This window comes from Neodiprion pinetum, chromosome 2 (assembly GCF_021155775.2).
Source record: "Neodiprion pinetum isolate iyNeoPine1 chromosome 2, iyNeoPine1.2, whole genome shotgun sequence".
NCBI lineage: Eukaryota > Metazoa > Arthropoda > Insecta > Hymenoptera > Diprionidae > Neodiprion > Neodiprion pinetum.
In genome coordinates, this window is record NC_060233.1 from 43003561 (window position 1) to 43021128 (window position 17568).

Genomic DNA, 17568 nt, shown 5'->3' on the forward strand with positions numbered 1-17568 from the left:
CGCCGTTTTTTCCCTTGTATAATTATACTCGTATTGCATATTGTAATTACATTATAGAGTTACGTGTGTAATGGAAGAAAATGAGAGATGCAACCTCGGGCAATGGTATATTTGTATATGACGACGATTACGAAATGTTGAAAGTTTGCTTTGCTTTGCGACATGCACATATATATATATTGAAGATATATTTAGTAATATTATATAGTTATACTAATAATTATTACCGATCAATTATTATTATTACAAATTAAAAAGTGAAGTAAAAAATAAATCTAAACTAATTTAAAACAAACCGACAAAAAAAAAGAAAACGAATGAAACAAATCATTTCTGTATCAAATTCATGAGTATACATTAAAGTGTTGACATTATTATACCCGTTCAAATTGTGTCGAGTTACTTAGAAATACAAAATAGAACAGATTCTCTCCCTGTTTTTTCCCCTCAAGCTACGGTCGATACTATTCTTCTCCATTTCGTATCTATGTTTTGTAATTGAACAAAGCGCACTCTAATTGTCAGTTACACTAGCGTGTCAATATTAGTTTCCATACCCTGGAAGTAAACTCGTCAGTCTATAATACGCATTTCGTACTGTACGGAACTGGGAAAAGGATTTAAACATTTACAATTGCAACAAACTGTTTTCTGTTTTCGATTTACTCATTTATACATGTATATATTTAGCAGTAATTGCGTGCAAGAATAATACATATTACCCGTTGATAATAGTGAATTCGGGTTGACGATCGGTGCGGCTTTGAAAAATTTCGATCACTTACACAATTGTAACAAATTCGCCGAAAACTTTGAGCAGATGCATCGAAAGTATCCGAGTCTTGGCAATTCACGTTACTTACGTGAATGAACAAATAAATAAATATACAACAAGTATGAAATTCCTTTCAGTGTATCGTTTTGCAATATTCAATTAACGCAACATCCGACGTATAACGACAATCCCCCGCGTAGTGAATTACGTCCTAATGCGGACGAAGTTTAATTTTCGGTAGTAAGTTGGCGCTAAGAACGGCGAGGGGGAGGGGCGTACTTTATAAAATTCGTTCACTGGATCGCCTGGTACTTCATACTGTAATAGGCGCGAGTGTGGTAACTGTAGTATCCCCTGTTGTCGGGCCTCAACAGGTTCATCACTCGCATATCCGCCGCCCGTTTACCACTTCTCACCGGAATCTTCCCGTTGTAGGATCTCAGCACTCGTTCCGACCATTCCTGAGCCCTCGGTGTGTCGCGCCATATCCCTCTCTGCCTCCTGTCCATGAAGTCGATCACGTCGTCGTAGTAGTTTTTCCTTCAACACGAAATTTCGTTTTCACCCACGTTATCCTCGCCCGCGTCGTTCCTGTTCTAAGCCGACTCACCTGTAATCGTAGAGGTAGTCGTAGTTGAGGAACAGGGGTCGCACCCAGTGGAGGGTGTACTTTGGCGGGTCACACTTGGGGAGTCCCCTCCAGGAGAAGGCTGGTGCCTCTTCCGCCGCCGCCCCATCCGCTGCGGGTGCGCCCTCTCCACCTTCTCCGGTCGCCGCAGGTGCCTCGGTATCCGGAGTGTCCCACGGTGCCGGCTCGTCTCCCCACATTTTGGTGGCCTCTGAAATTTATTCACTCGAGCGTCAATCGTCGGTACGCGGTAGCCCGGAAGAGTGTCGAGAGGGATCGTGCTTCGAGAAATTCATTCGGCATTACGAAAGTCACATCTTTCCGACACGTACCTACATCCAAGTTACGCCGAGCTGAGAAACGTCGGTTTTAACGAAAGATGTGAGATTTGAAATTGGACGTCATTTTTCAAAGGCATACTTGCGCCGTTGTACAACTCATTCGTCGCAGTTTTTTACCCTTGATTTGAAACCATCGTATGAGGCGGATTCGTTTTTTTCAAAAATTTATCATTGGTGCAATCAGTCCCGATCGAAGAATGATCCCTCCTCGAGCGTTCGCGAACCATTTCAATGCGATTCGTGTCATTCAAGCATCGGCGCAAAGCGTATTGTTGAGAACAGAGGTCGCGGCGCACACGGTTCAACAGCGATTAAAATCGAACGAACCCCCGGCAGCATCCGACAAAAGGGGTAACGCCGATCCATCGTCAGCGAGATTCGTCTCTCCGACGAAATCGAGGTAACAGAGGATTCAACATTCCTCGCGGCAAAGGATCGATCGATTCTAGTTCAGTGCAGCAGCCGGCGTGCAGCTGCACACACAACGGCATTACACGATGACCGATTGGGTTTGAAAAGAAACGGTTGTTATAAATAAAGCAGCTGAAAGCGTGGTGTTAGAAATAGCCGGTAATGCGAAGCCCAGCGAATTACACAAGTTCTCGACGTAGGAGATTCCGCTCTGAGTTATCCTCAGACCTTCTCCAGTCCTCGACAATTACTGACCTGATTGCGTATCATCCGGAGGATATTCTACGCTTGATGTTTTTACGTCACAACTGTAAATGTATCGTGTTTCGGACGTGTCCATGTTTGTGTATTCTGTAAATGAAAATTTCACTTTGTAACACTGACCTACAGGCAGGGACACGAAGTCCGCCTAACGGATTAGATTGACTGGCACGTTCAACGTAAATTTTTATCGAAGCCCTTTTCGCGACATCGCGTATTTGCCGAAATAATTTGTGTAAATGTTCTTGGTGACAATCCACATCGACCTGCAGAATTTTCTCATTAATTATCGCCGCTAAGCTGTCGCGGCAATGATTAGAAGGCATCGCGCTGTTCGTTCGAATCCCTATTTGTAAATAGGATGTGACGAATAAAGGTTTCTACCGAGCGGCTATTTACTACTCGACAATAAAAAAAGTAAAAAAAAAAAAAAAAGAACTACCCATCACTGACCTCCGATTCGCAATGCTCGTACACAACACGCATCGTCTCGAGTTCCACTTCAAAGTCGATATATTGCGAGAAATTTTCAATTCTGTTGCAAAACTGTGGTATCGGTAACGTCGATCTTATTCTTCGAGATCAAGGGTTAGGTTCTGCTAATTTTAAGGCCTCGGAAATCTGACACAATACTCGGACAGTTCCGTTCGAATGACGAGTAACAAAGCGAAGTTGAAAATAGATCACGTCGTTGATAGACAGCGCGAAAATGGTCTGAGAAGTTAAGTGGAGACCTTGAAATGTGAAGGTTCTTTTTGATTTTAAACGACGTAAAATATACTTGTTTCCAACCTAACACGGATAAGTGTGGGAATTGCATTCCATACCAGATATCACTATTGTGTCGAGAGTTTCCTGTACTTCAAGGAAAGTAATCACCCACCTCGGACAATGAGTTACTTGGATCAAGTCTCAGCTCGAAGCGAAGACTCTACCAATCGTATTACAAATATATATGTATATATATATATATTATTTATATATTTAGCTTCAGTAACGCCTATTACGTGAAAGCTATTGACGAATTGAGTTGAGCCGCTACACCGGGAGAAAAGATTAATCAAATTCGTGAGATGAGTCATTATACGAGCATCAGTCGTTTGATCACTAAATTCGGTCGTATCCAAATGAAATTGAAAGACGTGAGATTAGACTACGCGTTATCACCGTTACCAGTTTGAAAAATTTAATAATTGTAGAAAACGAAAACTGTTTAAACCTTTGAATTCAATATTCCAGCATTCTTACTTTAATTTCTGTGTGATCGGTATGAAACAGATTAGAGAAAAAACTGATGTAAATCGAAATTTCACGCGCGCGAACCGGCAGCCTAGTAAAGGATCTTTCATTTTTGACGAGCCAAAAATATCCAAATGCTGTGTTGAACCGTTCTTGGTTTGTTCACCAAACGTACACTTTGAGTAAAACGGGAAGCTGTCAAAGAATCGAATGACGGAGGAATAAAGCAAGCTTTGTGCAAATGGTCAATTTCAACGACTGCCTCAAACCGCCTGTCATCCATCGATTCACGGCTTGGTCGATGCTTGCGAGAAAGTATCTTTCAACATTTCAACTAGTAATTCTCGTAGAAACAAACAAGCGAAAGAAGTATTCCTTGGCCGTGGCAGACCCGATAGCTTCGTTGTTCCACATTTCTGGCGCGAGTGTTGCTCCGAAAATCCGAATCAAAGGTTTGCGCAAGCCCTCAAACGTCCTCACTCCCTCGGCGAACTAACATCGCGGCGCAATTTCGTCCGGTCCATCCTCGAAAGAGGGACAAATCGCATATTCACTGACCGATCACCACCGCAAATATTCGGTTACCTGTTGTCTCTTCCCGACCGTGTGAAACACCTGTGCAGACAGACTCGTTAGAAACACCCTTTCGCTTCGGCCACTCGTCGGCCACTTGCTTTATGCCACTACCCCGTTGTCCTTCCTCTCTTACGCTTTTATTTTAGCTTATACCGTTTCGTTTTCTCCCTTCCATTCTCCCAGTTACCCCCTCCGCAAAAATCGCTCCGAAAACCTCGGGTGAGTGCCTCGTGAGTAATTCGCGGGGGGGGGGAAGAGCGGCACGCACAACTTGCTGTAATCATTGCTGCCACAGTTGGCAGAGCTGCCTTCTGCACATGTGCGCATTCCCATACAGATGCGGTACGTGGTATTAATTAACGAATCGAAGGCCTGCAAACTCGGCTAACCTGACAGCACGCTCACCGTTTCAGCCTAAATGTCGAACACGGCTGTTTCTTCGATCCATCCGGGAATCAGCGGCTTCACGTTTTCACTTGCGCGTATGTGTATCATATACGACTGAAACGAGCGTTGAAGGAGAAAATGGTTAGCCGTCATTTTGGTTAAGGAAACGTCAGCCAGACACTCTTGTAAGTTGATCCGCGCACTAGTCCCTGACCATGGGATCTATATTTGCATGACGAGGATTAATGGTTCCTACGTAAATCGACACTTGGGTAACGGCGACGATTCTTCTAATCAAATTAGACCGACACGACAATGAAAGCGTTGACACATGTGCCGTTTTTACTATGGCAATCTAAGTTTACGAAAATTAACGAAGTGTGTCTTCTTTTAGTATCATCTTCTCCGTTTTCCGACCCGCCAAGCAAAGGTCGCATTTCCAACAGCCGGAAACCAAGTAACCATTGCAAATATCAACCGAGACAACGGCAACCATCAGGTAATGCAATTCGTTACAATCCCATCGTGAGAAAGACGGAACGCGAGGTGATGGATACCAAAGATTCGTACCTTACATCTTTATGTTATATATGTATATATATACCGGTAAATATACAGTGTGTTATATATATGTATGCAGAAATTTATATCGTGCAGCTTGTTCCAGCGTAGAATGCATTAAGCCAAAGCACTTAGCCCGGTACGTGTTACGGTAGAAAAACCAAGCGTGTCTCCGCTCAATTACATCCCCTGCGATATACCTAGGCCAAGGGCTTACTCTTAGGCTCACGCTTAGGGGCTGGCATTCCGGTTGAACTAGAGAGCGGAAGAAGTGCTTCTCATTTTCCCACGTGTACGTGTGCGTGCGGATGATTTATGCGTGCTTGAGAGCTTGGATGAATCCAGCAGGTCTGTAACGCTGTGCGAGTTAATTTTGAAACTTTTGAAAAGCTTTCCGGCCTCAAAGCCAAGGCCTCCTGTGTCTCTCTAACAAGAATATAACGAGGATGTCTTGAGTCCTCCGGAGGGCGACGGAGACCTTTCACCTCCACTCACTCGCGCCTATTCTCCTTCCAGCGTGTCTCAACATCCTGCGAACGCCGATGACACTCTGCTGGCAACGCTGCTTCTGCATATCTGCACGTATAGATGTTTTGTAGCAGATTGCTGACACTGATCATTACCAAGCTTTGCAGCATATAGATAAAAGCTGGCAACAGACGCACGCGATGAAACATCCAATGAATGCAATTGTCATTTCGAAATTAAACCATCCGCACCTTGAGTCAGTTTCTTTGTTGGTTGTCCAAGGTTGAGGATACGTGACCATTTAATCAGTTGGTACAACGAAAGAATACCGTACATCCGGGGTTAACTTTATTTTTCACAATACATTCCGAGTAGTTAATTGTACAAGGAATACAGCGATAAAATCAAACCATACAGGCATATTCCTAGTCCTTGCGTCAAATACATGTTGTTGTCTTCGCCTTTCTCTTCACATTGTCAAAGTAAGAACATAACGCGCAGCTGCTGGCATCGATGCCGACAGTAAGATAGTATAGAAATAGCAGATGCATGGTATAGCGATAGATTTATAATTGCGCAGTAGAAAATCGAAAGTATTATACGAAAGTGGGTGAGGGTGTCGCTGCGCGAATAGATAGACCTTGAATGGGGATGGACAATGAATTTTTAGTCATAGTCCGGTCAGAATATAATGTAAGATTCAGTTATCGCCTGCAACAATTAGCTATATTTATAGGTACAATGCAAAGTGCTGCGCTGAATTACGTTATATCACCGTGATTGGATTTTCGAATTTTATCAAATGTCCGAGGAGGCGCAATCTCTCCTAAAATGAGACGGTCTTCTTTCTCTTGTCACTTTTGAAGGCCGACTTTGGTTTGATCTTGATCGCGGGACCTTCAAAGGGGAAATCCGCGTTCGTGTTCTCAGCTATGAGCGAATTGATTCGAGCTTTCCTTGCCGTAATAGATTTCAGTTGAGTCGGGTCTTCCTCCATTTCAGAAACTTTCGCCCACTTGAATGCAGCCTTAGGTCTTGGCTTCTCTTCGACTTCAACGTCCTGCAAATTCCTGTGCCTGTTCGTCTTTTTAACCAACGTTGCGTCCTCGAAAATTTCGTTGTTGTCAAACTTCGTTGCGTGGCGCTGAAAAGCAAAATCAGCTGCCTCCAGAGTCGACTTGGCACGTTCGATTTCTTCGTTTATGTCGACCATGTCGAACATTCTGTCCTATTAAAAGAAACGACATTCAGAAAATATTTCGGTTAAACTGTAAGCTGATTTTTTTTTTTTCAACATGTCAAAGTCAAAGTACCTGCATATCTTTGCGCTTGCGTCTAAGCTCTGCTAAGTCGGAGTCGAATGCGGCAGCGGCTCGTTCCTTGAACCGTCTATGAGTGCTGACAAAGTCATCTTCAAAGTTTTCCTCGTGTACGGGACGGCCGCGGTTGTCGAATATGAAATCCAGGTCGTCGAACGAATCGTTACGAGATTCGGCCAAGCCCCGTGTTCCTGAAATGTTAGTAAAAGCGCGCTTGTTATAGCAGTTAGTAAATTATTAGGCGATATCCGACAGCTCGGCCGTTTTAATGGGTTAACCGATATTGGAATGCAACATTAGAAGCAACGTAGCCGAATTACACAGCGAAGTTATATTGCGATGAATACGTGAGACCTGATTACTTTTATTATCAATTATAATCAGGATTATGGGGTGGACAGTGTTTTTTGTCGACGTAACATTTATACATTTGCAGAAGTATCTGGTATCGGTCCGTAATTCTGTGTAAATAAATGCGAATGAAGACGGTAACATATTAATTTATTGACACCGAACGTAAGTTGTATACATTCAAAAAATACATGGCGAACACGTACATACAGAGCAATAATATTTTTGAATTTTTACGCTAGAACGGATTTGACGTTACGTGCACGAATTTCGTATATGACGCGAAGAAAGAATCATCGAGAGAGAAGAAGAGAGAGAGAGATGAGAAAATGAATTAGAGCGCACGAAAGTTAATGCAAAAAGGATCGTGCCTGGCAGAAGCGGATAAAAAATCCAAACGGTTCCGAAAGTGAGGTGGGCAAAAAGACGAAGTGACGGGCGTTCGTAGGAGCTGTTCGATTCGTTGGCAACACGCTCGTTTCGCGCGTATCTCGTGCGGCGTTCTTTCGAATCCAAGAGGAAGACTCTGTTCGTCGATCCGTAGAAAGGACCGTTTTCGAGGAACATTTATAATGTAAGAGAGAAGGGGCGGGCGGGATTCTTCCGCTTCTCCGCGCAATGCCCGCAGGTTCGAAAGCTATCGGGGGTGGAGCGGAGGTCTTCGCCTAGAAGGAAACGTGCTTGTCGGACCTCTCGGCCCTCTCGGCGCGGACGGAAGAGACCTTCTTGCTGGTGAAGGAGCTCGACAAGTTTTCGCTGGCGGCGGCGTTCTCGTTAACGAAAGCGCGCAAGGCGGCGCTGCGCTGTTCGCGCTTAGCTTGCCTCTCGGCGATTTCCTCCATCTCTGTTTCCAGGTCGTTGAGACGGGCTCGGGTCTGCTTGGCTCTGGTGGCCGCGGCGCTCGGGGCGTCCTCGTCGAGCCCGGCTACCTTCGACCATTTCGTCAGGGCCGGCCTCTCCTCGGCGACGACGTCTTCGCTGAGGAACCTCGAGCGACGCTTGAACGCCGTATCGGCGTCCTCGATCGCCGCCCTGGCTCGATCCGACTCCGCCTTGACGCTGGCGCCGAAAGACTCGAAGAGCTTGCTGCCCGGCTCGTATTTCGGGCGCCGGTTGTTCTCCAGGTCCTCGTCGTAGCTCAGCGCCGCGACGCGTGCCTTGAAACGACGCGTCGTCGCCTCAACCTCGCTTGCGAAATTATCGCTTGCGGTATCGCGGCGCGTCCGCTGACCATGACTGTCGAACACCGTGTCTTCGTCGTCGATGAGCACTTCGCTCGAGGGTCGGGCGCGGGGACGGAATTCGGATTCAAGGTCAAGGTCACGCCCAAAGGAGTCGTTGCGGGAACCAGCAAGATCGCGGGAGCCTGCAACCGATCGAAATATAGTGAGCGTGTGATTTAACCGGTTAATTTACAGGAGCCCAGAAATATCGGCGATACGGAAACCGTCGGGAGTTTTCAAGACTTTGTCTTTTCAAGCCACATGCGGGAGGGTCCTTCGTCTTGTTTCAAACAGTGGGAGACTTCGACTGTGCAACTTTCGGTACAGGGCTTAGCTGTGTGTGAACAACAATTTTGACGAGTGAATCAAAAGTAAAAAAAAAAGAAATTGACTGCGTCCAATCCTTTGGCTTGCAAAGAAAATAATTGCACTGAACGGATTTGAAAATTCTCAAGATGTCGTTTTCAGAATACAGGAATGCGAAAATTCCAAAACCACCCGTGCAGGTAACACGCGGTTGTCAACCGACATAATTGCTTTTGCTTTATTTCCAACAGAATTTATAGGACATGGTATATAGGACATTTATAGGCAGCTTTGGCGCGTTACCGGCTGTTTAGCTTAAATACCGTCTCCAAAACTCCAGGCTTTCCGTGCCGCCGAGGGTTATGAGTCCCCTTAAACCTGCAGCGGTTATGACCCGCGGCACTGCGGTAAAAAGCGAACCACCGGGAAAGGGTAGAGTATATTTAGCAGAAACCTGGGATAGCGAGGCAAGTGTGACGTTGTCTCGAAATCATTTTTAGAATCTCCAACTTCACTGGGTTTGCAGAACGGTTACTTTTTATTTTTCGGCACGAAGGAACCTTTCACGGCCGATCCGCCAATTTGAATTGGGTCAAGGCCACAGGATAAATGTCTCGCGGAACGAGCGAAATCTAAAAGTTTAAATGAATTTTTTTTTTTTTTTTTTTTTCTCTCAGCAGCAAAGAGCCATTCCTTTAGATCAACGGCCCACCGGAAACTGCACGTACTGTGTACCCTGAAACTGTCCTACCGAACTCACAGCGATTGGCAGAGCTCTGTTTCAAAGACCAACGAACTTCGACGCCGAGTTGCGTCGGAACTGCAGAAGCAATTAATTTCATTGAAGTCATGGAAGTAGGTCATAAATTTGCCGCACGTTTACACCCATGGGTGTGAAATAGTCGTCCTCCTCGTTATATGCGGATATAACTAACAGAGCCAGCTTTGGATGGCACCCAGTTCATGACGCCTTGGGCAAAATCCCACTTCGCTCTATTTCAAGAGAGTAAACAAACTCGCACTACTCGGCATTCGTGCAGAACCCTCGGCACCGTACCTACGTAATGCTTCTATTCATCCCAACCAACACTAGCGAACGGCGGACGAATGGCTGCAGTGAATTTTCACTCGGAATGCATAACAACCGTTGAGATGATATGCTTCAAGTGCCAGGATATGGAACTATATCTGGGAAACGAATATTTTTCAAATGCGACGGATGCAAGTCAAGCCTAATGCGATCCGAAACTTCACGTGCGCCTCTTTCTCTCACGGCGGCTATTTCGTAACGGTTAATTTGCTAAATCGTTATGAATTTACTACACGTTTACTGTACAAAAGAGTTGTCAATTTACAAAATCAGTTTGTAAGGTGACAAATTCCGTGCAGCGTCGTGAATTACTATTAACTTGTCTTAAATATACAATAAAAATTCTCGATTACACGAAAAATTTATAGGAAAATAAGAAAAGGTCATTTGAATTTAGTAACTTGTGTAGTAAATTTGTTGTATATGTAAATTCCATAAACGGTAAATGCACGGTGAATTCGCTGTTCCGTATCCGAATAAAACTTCCAGCACAATGTAGGAAGTTCCATACAGAATTTTTTAGCAGTGATACGGGAGCTGTACTAACCGCTTACTGACATCAGATCAAGAAAGATTATTTTTCAAGTTGCGAGTGATAAAATGTTCTCTAATCGAGCGACGAAAGTTTCGTTCTTCCTTTTTCTGTAACATTCCGATGAAACACAAAGATGAGTCCCGATGCAGTAGCCTGCAACCACGATGCGATGTAAACGATGCAGCATGCAACGAACGTACAAGTTCAACTGGACTTCAGTCAATTTAAAGTCAGAATCTTCGAAAACCAAACATTTATTCAACAATCAGGTAATACAATGATTATGAACAACGGCGTGTAGAACATATAGAGATAATGGTAACGTGACAGGGGGAGAAAATTGAAACGTAACAAACTATTTACATTTCGAGGAACCGTGACTCGGCCGTGAAGAGATTGAGATGAGATCAGTGAATATGTGCGTATGTTGTCTCAACTTTTACGAGTACGCGAATGCTCGTCTTCTTCGGTGCACTTCGCGGTTCAACTATCGATTCTCATCTTAATCTACCTTTTTCACGGAGGCACAATTTCACAAACATATTGATCTAAGGTGCGAAGCACTGCGACTGAAAGAAAATGGGAAGAGTGGAGAAATAAAGTCAGGTGAAGAGTGACGCAGTTATGAATTTCAAACGAAAAAGGAACCGAAGAAGAGGATATTACAGTAGAACACACAGACGGCAGGCGATACATCGATACAAAGGTGTTTGAGGTGTCGAAGTGTTGGCTGTTACTTTTCCCTTACTTATTATTATAAATATGATTAGAGTACCGTGCGGGAGGCACGTGCCGATGTGCGGGACTGTGTTTTCGAGCGCAACGTCACACAAATGGGAAAGAAAAATTTGCGTGCCAGTGGTCAAAACCATTTTGGAAAACGACTGAAGCTTTTACCGATGTCGCTTCGACGCGCTGCGATCTCGTCGGCGAGGGAACTTCTTGCTTCCGGGAAAAGGGGGCGTCCGCTGTACTTTCGGTCAAGGTGGTCGACCATTGGTTTGTAGTAGGATTCCCCCTTGTCGTAGTTGCATCCGTAGACGCGGGTGCGTGGCCTGCTTAATATCGGCCTGGACATCTTCGCTTCCTAAGGTAGACGGGTGCTCTTTTCTGAAAATCAGGAACTCGTGTTAAGGTAAGAATCAGCCGATGGGTTCGTACGAAAGTTTCGCCGATCGACAGTTGAAGAATAAAACCAAGGCAATGAAATTTCCTTCCTTATCAGCAAATACAATTCGACTTATCTTGGTCGTATGACGCTACATTTTTTACAGCGGCATAGATCATACTTTGAATATGCATTTTCAAGCCGCGTAAAAGGCACGATTAATCGAGAATTTCCGGGTGCGAGAAAAACTTGAGACGGTAAAATATCTCTGGCTGTAAAACGACAGCTCGCTTTTTGCATTACCAGAGAAGTTCGTAAAAGCTGTGTGCGAAAACGAAGCGGGGTGATTTTGCGAATATCATCAAATTGTAAGCGGGAGAGGAAAGGCAACGGTTTCTTTCACGCAAGCGGAGAGTTGTTTCGGTGGTTGCGTGGCCCAGTAGTTGTAAAATGGAACGACCGACTATATGTCCCGGTCGAAAATAGATCGAATCTAATTTGGCGCCCGTGAACCAGCCGCACACAAGCCGAGCGCGGTTTGGCTGGCCAAAGCAAGCTCTGCAAGAACCAGGCAGGCTGGCCGAAACTGATTTGACAAAGGCTGGTGACTGCGGGCGATGTTGCAGATCCGAGTTTTCGATTCTTTCGGGAAATTCCTACCGGGAAAGCGAATTAACCGGCGGCATGCGTAACACCCGAGAGCCTTGGTGCCGCATGCGTCATTTGCGGGAATCTTGAAAACACGCCGTACGTTTTCATGCGTAGCGCAACACTCGCAAGTTGACCACTTGGCATTCAATCAAATTACCCACGCGGTTTCGTTTTTTTACCGCAGTAGTTTGACGAGACCGAGTCCCGATCTCATGGGTCGTGTAAAATGTGCGTAGAGCATTCTGCTTTCGAAAGCCCAATCATCTTAAATTAAACTAGACGGTGAGGTGCCGGTTTTCATTCTATTAGTAGGAAACTGCGCTCCCTTCTCGACGTCTAGAAAGTGGAAATTGATTGAAAACTGCACCCTCGTACAGAGGAGCTCGAGTTATAGGCGGTAAAAATTAGTTCTGCAGTTCCGCACTCCGTATATTTCATATCTCAAGCACCGTTAAACTATTTCGGTACTAATCTTTACGGCACTTGATTGGCCATGCTTTCTCAAGTGCGAATAACGTTTACCATTCATTAACACTGTGTTTTCGATGTACAGGAGGGAAGGCTAGAAAATTCGGATTGAACCAAAGATGATAATTTTTAAAAAATTTCAGCTCTAGCCGTTTCTAATTTATTTGTATAATAATTTTTTTTTTCAATTTTCATCCTACCCGTAGATCGAAGCTAACAACGGGCTTTGGTTTGTCATTTTTTCTCGATTGGACGTAGTCAGTTTTTGCTTATACGTAAGTAAAAGTCAACAATGGTCAAAGAATATTGATTCCTCTTTGCAGTAGGTACTCAAAAGTAGAAAGTTTTCATAAATATTGATGGATCGCTGCTTAGAGAAACGTACGATGTAAAAATTTTGATTTTCACGAGTGGAAGAGCATTCGCAGACGTCACTACGATTAATTATAGAAAAAATTCGACGTCTCGATTTATAGACGACAAGGGGAATAATAAAATAAGAATATGAGCGCCGAGTTGGCGGCGACGAAGCGGCGGAGTTTGAGACGTTTGTCACCGACGCGCTAGAAACTAAACCAAAGATTATTTTTACCTCTTGGCAACAGGGTTTGACAATCGGCGCAATCAGTATTTGATAAATGAAATCCCCTGTCAACGCTCCGCGGCAGCGGGGTGGAGTCAAGGGTTGAATTTGACTTCGACGTCACAGATTTTCTCCGTAACTCTACATACGTCATCCTTATATACGGATCGGCAAGATTTCGGTGTAAACGCATTCCTGCCACGTACCCGGAATCCTTACGCTCACCCTGACGCAAGTCTGCACTCGACCCATATCGTGTATATCGTGTCTTCGGGTCGCAATGTTCCGAGATTCTATCGACGCAGAATCGAAAAAGCTGAACTTGGGGAGCGCGGGCTTTGCTCCGGGGTCCATTTTTCTAATCACCACTTGCCTGATCAAGCGATCCTACCAATCGTTTTATCCTAGGTTACGAAAATAGTGACTAATAACTCCCGACACCTACTCAACGATCAGCTTGTAAGCTTGAGGCGTATGAGCTACGTCGGAAAGCATCACGGCCAAAATTACCCCGGATAATATGGTAGGCGCGCTGAGACGGACGTAAACGAGTACCTAGACAATACGCGGGTCACTCATGGCTCCGTGGCGACAATCATCCGATACGGATAAATGATGGACATCCCATACTCGGAGTCCGTCTCCTCGCTCTTTAGTCCTGCTCTCTTTCTCGAAGTCTTTAAACACGGATCGCCGGCGTCACCTCTTTTTCAGCCAGCTCCCGGGACGTCGTATTATTAAGTAGCCTCCCGCACGAGGCCAAGTCATTAGGAGTTAGGACCCCAGAGGGGGGCCCGTGCAACGCTCGTTTAACGGATGAGCGACATCGCGATTTAGCATCTAGATGCGCCAGCAAAGCGAGACCAGCAACGAAATATGCCCCTCACTCCAATACACACACACAATTTTCGATCTGCGGAGGGTGTCGAATATTTGTGGTATTCTCAAGGTACCTCAATATCGTTCTCATTTTTCACAGTAAAATTGACCCGTTGTGTCGGATTTGTTTTCAAAACTTACAACACGCGAAAAATATTCCAACACCGATGCAGGAACCAAAGCCATCCTACTCCAGTGACCACGCATCTGCGATGCAGGGTGAATCATACGCCGGTATGTAACGTCAAACTAGATTTCCAGCCTTGATGTCTGTCTGTCCTCGGTTATTTGTGAGGTGGCCGGAAGCCCGCATGGAATGCTAAGAAACCATTAAAAACCGCCCCGTCTACCGCGTCACGTCTCAAAAATATCACGCGGTATACTTTTCAGTATATGTAGGTCTGCACGGGTACACCCGTGAGATAATACTTTGTCTCTTCTCGCTGTGTCGCCGAATATAGCTATACGTACTCGAGACTTCGCTCAGAGTTATCTTTTTTTCGTTATCCCTTTCATTTTATGTTACTTCTTTCGTAGCTAAGAATAGTCGGTGATTATTTATGCGGTGCGACGCAAACGGCCTTAAAGACTTTTTAAAGATTATTATTACTATTACTATTATTATTATTGTTGTTGTTGTTGTTGTTGTTGTTGTTGTTGTTGTTGTGGTTGTTGTTTTTGTTGTTAATGTCTCCGTGATTACATCCACAGATTCAATCATGATAAGTAAATTTTGTGGCGCATTGTTCGTACGTAAGTCACTCCTTGTACTCTATCGGTAGGACTTGTTACATGCGTATTTCGATCTGGCAGCGATAGTTCGTTATGCAGCTATGAATACAATAAATTCCCGCGGACTAAATGTTACCGTGTCGACGCGGCGACGAGACATGTATTATAAGAATTTCCCTCCCACAAACGATCCCGTAATAACTTGCGCCATTATTTCACCTCTTCGTTTTCGCATGCGCGTAATTGTCGTACAGGTTTAATTTCACCCCGGCAGGTACCCGGCGTAATTGCGTAGCTATACGACGAGTCGCGGCATCCCGCGGTCATTGAAATTCGTACAAGTACATTGAAATAGTCGAGGAGCGGGCACGTCGATGGAGTTTCGTTACATAACGAGTTAAGGAACCCAGAGGTACGCGGGCGACGCGCACGTAAAGAAAACCCCGAGAGCGACGAGGAGCCGAGTCGAAACAGACAAGAAGAGAGCGAGGGAGTCCAAATTTAGCTGGTGCAGACATTGTTTTAGAATCGGTGATATCGATTACAAAATCTAATTATCTAATGCGCTAATCTATTTTACTACTGCGTGTACTCGTTGGAGGCTCGCCAAGCTTTTTTATTTCGATCTCCACGTCACGCGATAGCTAGGCGCTAGCGCTATCCTGTTATTTGCATGTCAGGATACTGGAGATTTCGAATACACACGCCTTTTGGATTCAATAACCGACGACTTGCATGGAAGCTCTTGACTTTATCGCCTCCGACACGTGCACGAAACCGATTGCGTACGAGCTTATAAGTGGGTGCAATACCACCGTAGTGAAGCCGTAGGCGAGGAGAAAATTGAGTTGAAACCGAGGTTCAAAAACTTGCTAAATTCCGTAAAGCGTCTGGAAAAGAGAACCTATCGTCGAGGAAAAGGTATATATAAATTGACGGACTGCTGTATACTACGCGTAATATCAAACTCACAACTCGACGTTCGTACGAATGATTTTTTAAATATAAATCCAAGTCGACAAGATATTTTAAGCGGAATTTGATACTTGCGGAGCTGGTGTTGCGTGGGTACAGGAAAGTTCGCAACATCGGTATTAGTCGGTGGCGAGGTAATGAAGGCCGTATCAGGTTTTGACATTCGGATTTTACTAAATTCAATTACGGAGGCGGATTACTCCGTTAAATTTCTTTGATAATTTCCTTGGTCTTCCAAGGAAACAGTATGAACGGGGATGAGGATGAAATTGCGAGAGTTGAGGAGACCAGAAGAGAAAAGCTAGGCGAGATGTTCTTAAGGTCAGCACGCGTTTGTCGGTCACCTCTACGCGTCAATCACGAAAATTGGCGAGCTAACCTAATTGCTCTATATCGCGAATCTGTCGACTACATTAGATTTCGGTGTCAAAGGTTAGTATGTCCGAAGAGCGAAGCCAAATCAATCGAAGCTGGCAAGTGGTAAATTAAATTTCAACAGACAGTCAGCGGGTGGATGGACGGTGGATGGGTGGGTGAATTATGAGGACTTGCGGAGAGTAAAAGCCTAGACAGAAATCGTACCTAAGTTAATTTTCAGGGTATTCCTCAAGGTGCGACGTCTTCAGAGGTACCGGCACGACTTGATCGGGCGTCTCGACGTCCGGCGTTTCCCACTCTCCTTAGGGTTACCCCTTCCCTCCCTGTCGCGAGGCCTCCGTTACACGCGATTCTGGGTATTTTATGCTCCGTGCGTAGGCGTATGTTGATTTCGAGGCCAGTTCGGACGAGTAGAAAAAATCCAGAGATTTCAGTTTGGACGTGTAAATCGTATTAGTGTGCACGATCGTATATATAGGTATGTACGTGCGTGCGTGTGTGCGAGAGGGGGGCACTTGTATGATCAACAATTTTTACTGATAATTCGAAATTTGTTTTGAGTAGAAAGCACTAATTTTAGATCTTGTTTCAGGTAACTCTGCACATACCTTCGATCTGTTCGCTATATTGGTACACGACGAGTGAACCTCGTTTCGTGGGCTTCATCCGATTGGACTCAGTAACACGAATTCGTCGCCTAATTCTCGGAAGTGCAGTAACAAAAATTGAACGTGAAATAGTTGTAGCTATTATGAGAAAGGATAAGTTAGGTTAAGGATCTCTGGATGGGTGCACTCTGGTTTAATGACATGAAACTGCATGTTGAAGCGTTCGCTAAAACTGTACTTATGACTAACTCCTTGAATGCGGGAGGATTACAATACAAGGAGGCGTTTGGACGGCATTGCAGCGCTGCGACATTCTTGAATAACGAACAAAGTACATCGGATAACCATCGGAAATACAACTTGTTTAAATTCTTCCTGATACCTGCTTCCACAACTGACACATAATTCATATCTATTCTAATCCTCGATACAAAGCATTGATTCTGCAAGCTGTTGAATCGTCTTATATCAGATGAGATACGTCGGAATGCATGATGGATGATCAAAAATGATAACACAAAATAATATGCACGTGAAAAAACACACAGGCCTCACTAGCATACAGTGAGAATATGCACGTCCGACTCCTTAGCTGTGGGTCCTACGATGTTCTGGATGCCGTGATTTGGACGATTCTGAATGATGTTGGAATCGATTCTTGAATGCATTATTTCGACGTATATTTGCGGAAGAAATCGTTTGGGCGCGGTCCAAA

At 44.7% G+C, this 17568-nt stretch overlaps 3 protein-coding genes and 1 long non-coding RNA gene across 5 annotated transcripts; 1 reads left to right on the forward strand and 3 right to left on the reverse strand.

Moving 5' to 3' along the window:
• Nucleotides 1–645: 645 nt before the first annotated feature.
• On the reverse strand, nt 646–4374 carry fln (flightin). 2 transcript variants are annotated; one of them, XM_046609456.2, is made up of 4 exons: nt 4241–4372; nt 2411–2506; nt 1386–1614; nt 646–1315 (listed from the first exon to the last, which is right to left on the reverse strand). In XM_046609456.2, the coding sequence occupies exons 2-4, from the start codon at nt 2493–2495 to the stop codon at nt 1069–1071; spliced, it is 561 nt and encodes a 186-aa protein (XP_046465412.1). In that variant the 5' UTR covers nt 2496–2506; nt 4241–4372; the 3' UTR covers nt 646–1068. The 2 variants fall into 2 exon arrangements, with proteins under 2 accessions (XP_046465412.1, XP_046465413.1); XM_046609457.2 differs by lacking the exon at nt 2411–2506 and having other exon boundaries at nt 4241–4374.
• LOC124210962 (uncharacterized) lies at nt 3981–5247 on the forward strand. Its single transcript, XR_006881335.2, has 2 exons — nt 3981–4803; nt 5013–5247. It is a non-coding gene; the product is annotated as an uncharacterized lncRNA (long non-coding RNA).
• A 726-nt stretch (nt 5248–5973) lies between these two features.
• LOC124210961 (uncharacterized) lies at nt 5974–7301 on the reverse strand. The gene is made up of 2 exons (XM_046609463.2): nt 6961–7301; nt 5974–6875 (listed from the first exon to the last, which is right to left on the reverse strand). Exons 1-2 carry the CDS (start codon nt 6964–6966, stop codon nt 6474–6476), a joined length of 408 nt encoding a protein of 135 aa, XP_046465419.1. The 5' UTR covers nt 6967–7301; the 3' UTR covers nt 5974–6473.
• A 149-nt stretch (nt 7302–7450) lies between these two features.
• LOC124210956 (uncharacterized) lies at nt 7451–16608 on the reverse strand. Its single transcript, XM_046609451.2, has 3 exons — nt 16450–16608; nt 11369–11581; nt 7451–8683 (listed from the first exon to the last, which is right to left on the reverse strand). Exons 2-3 carry the CDS (start codon nt 11547–11549, stop codon nt 7983–7985), a joined length of 882 nt encoding a protein of 293 aa, XP_046465407.1. The 5' UTR covers nt 11550–11581; nt 16450–16608; the 3' UTR covers nt 7451–7982.
• Between the last annotated feature and the right edge of the window lie 960 nt (nt 16609–17568).

Bases quoted from the DNA above. Each gene is read 5' to 3' on its own strand.
- fln (XM_046609456.2), bottom strand. From the start codon at position 2,495: ATGGACACGTCCGAAACACGATACATTTACAGTTGTGACGTAAAAACA. The intron at 1,615-2,410 runs GTCAGTAATTGT...AATAAATTTCAG, and splicing joins TCCGGATGATACGCAATCAG to AGGCCACCAAAATGTGGGGA. The intron at 1,316-1,385 runs GTGAGTCGGCTT...TTCGTGTTGAAG, and splicing joins GACTACCTCTACGATTACAG to GAAAAACTACTACGACGACG.
- LOC124210956 (XM_046609451.2), bottom strand. From the start codon at position 11,549: ATGTCCAGGCCGATATTAAGCAGGCCACGCACCCGCGTCTACGGATGC. The intron at 8,684-11,368 runs GTAAAAGCTTCA...GATCGGTTGCAG, and splicing joins AGCGCGTCGAAGCGACATCG to GCTCCCGCGATCTTGCTGGT.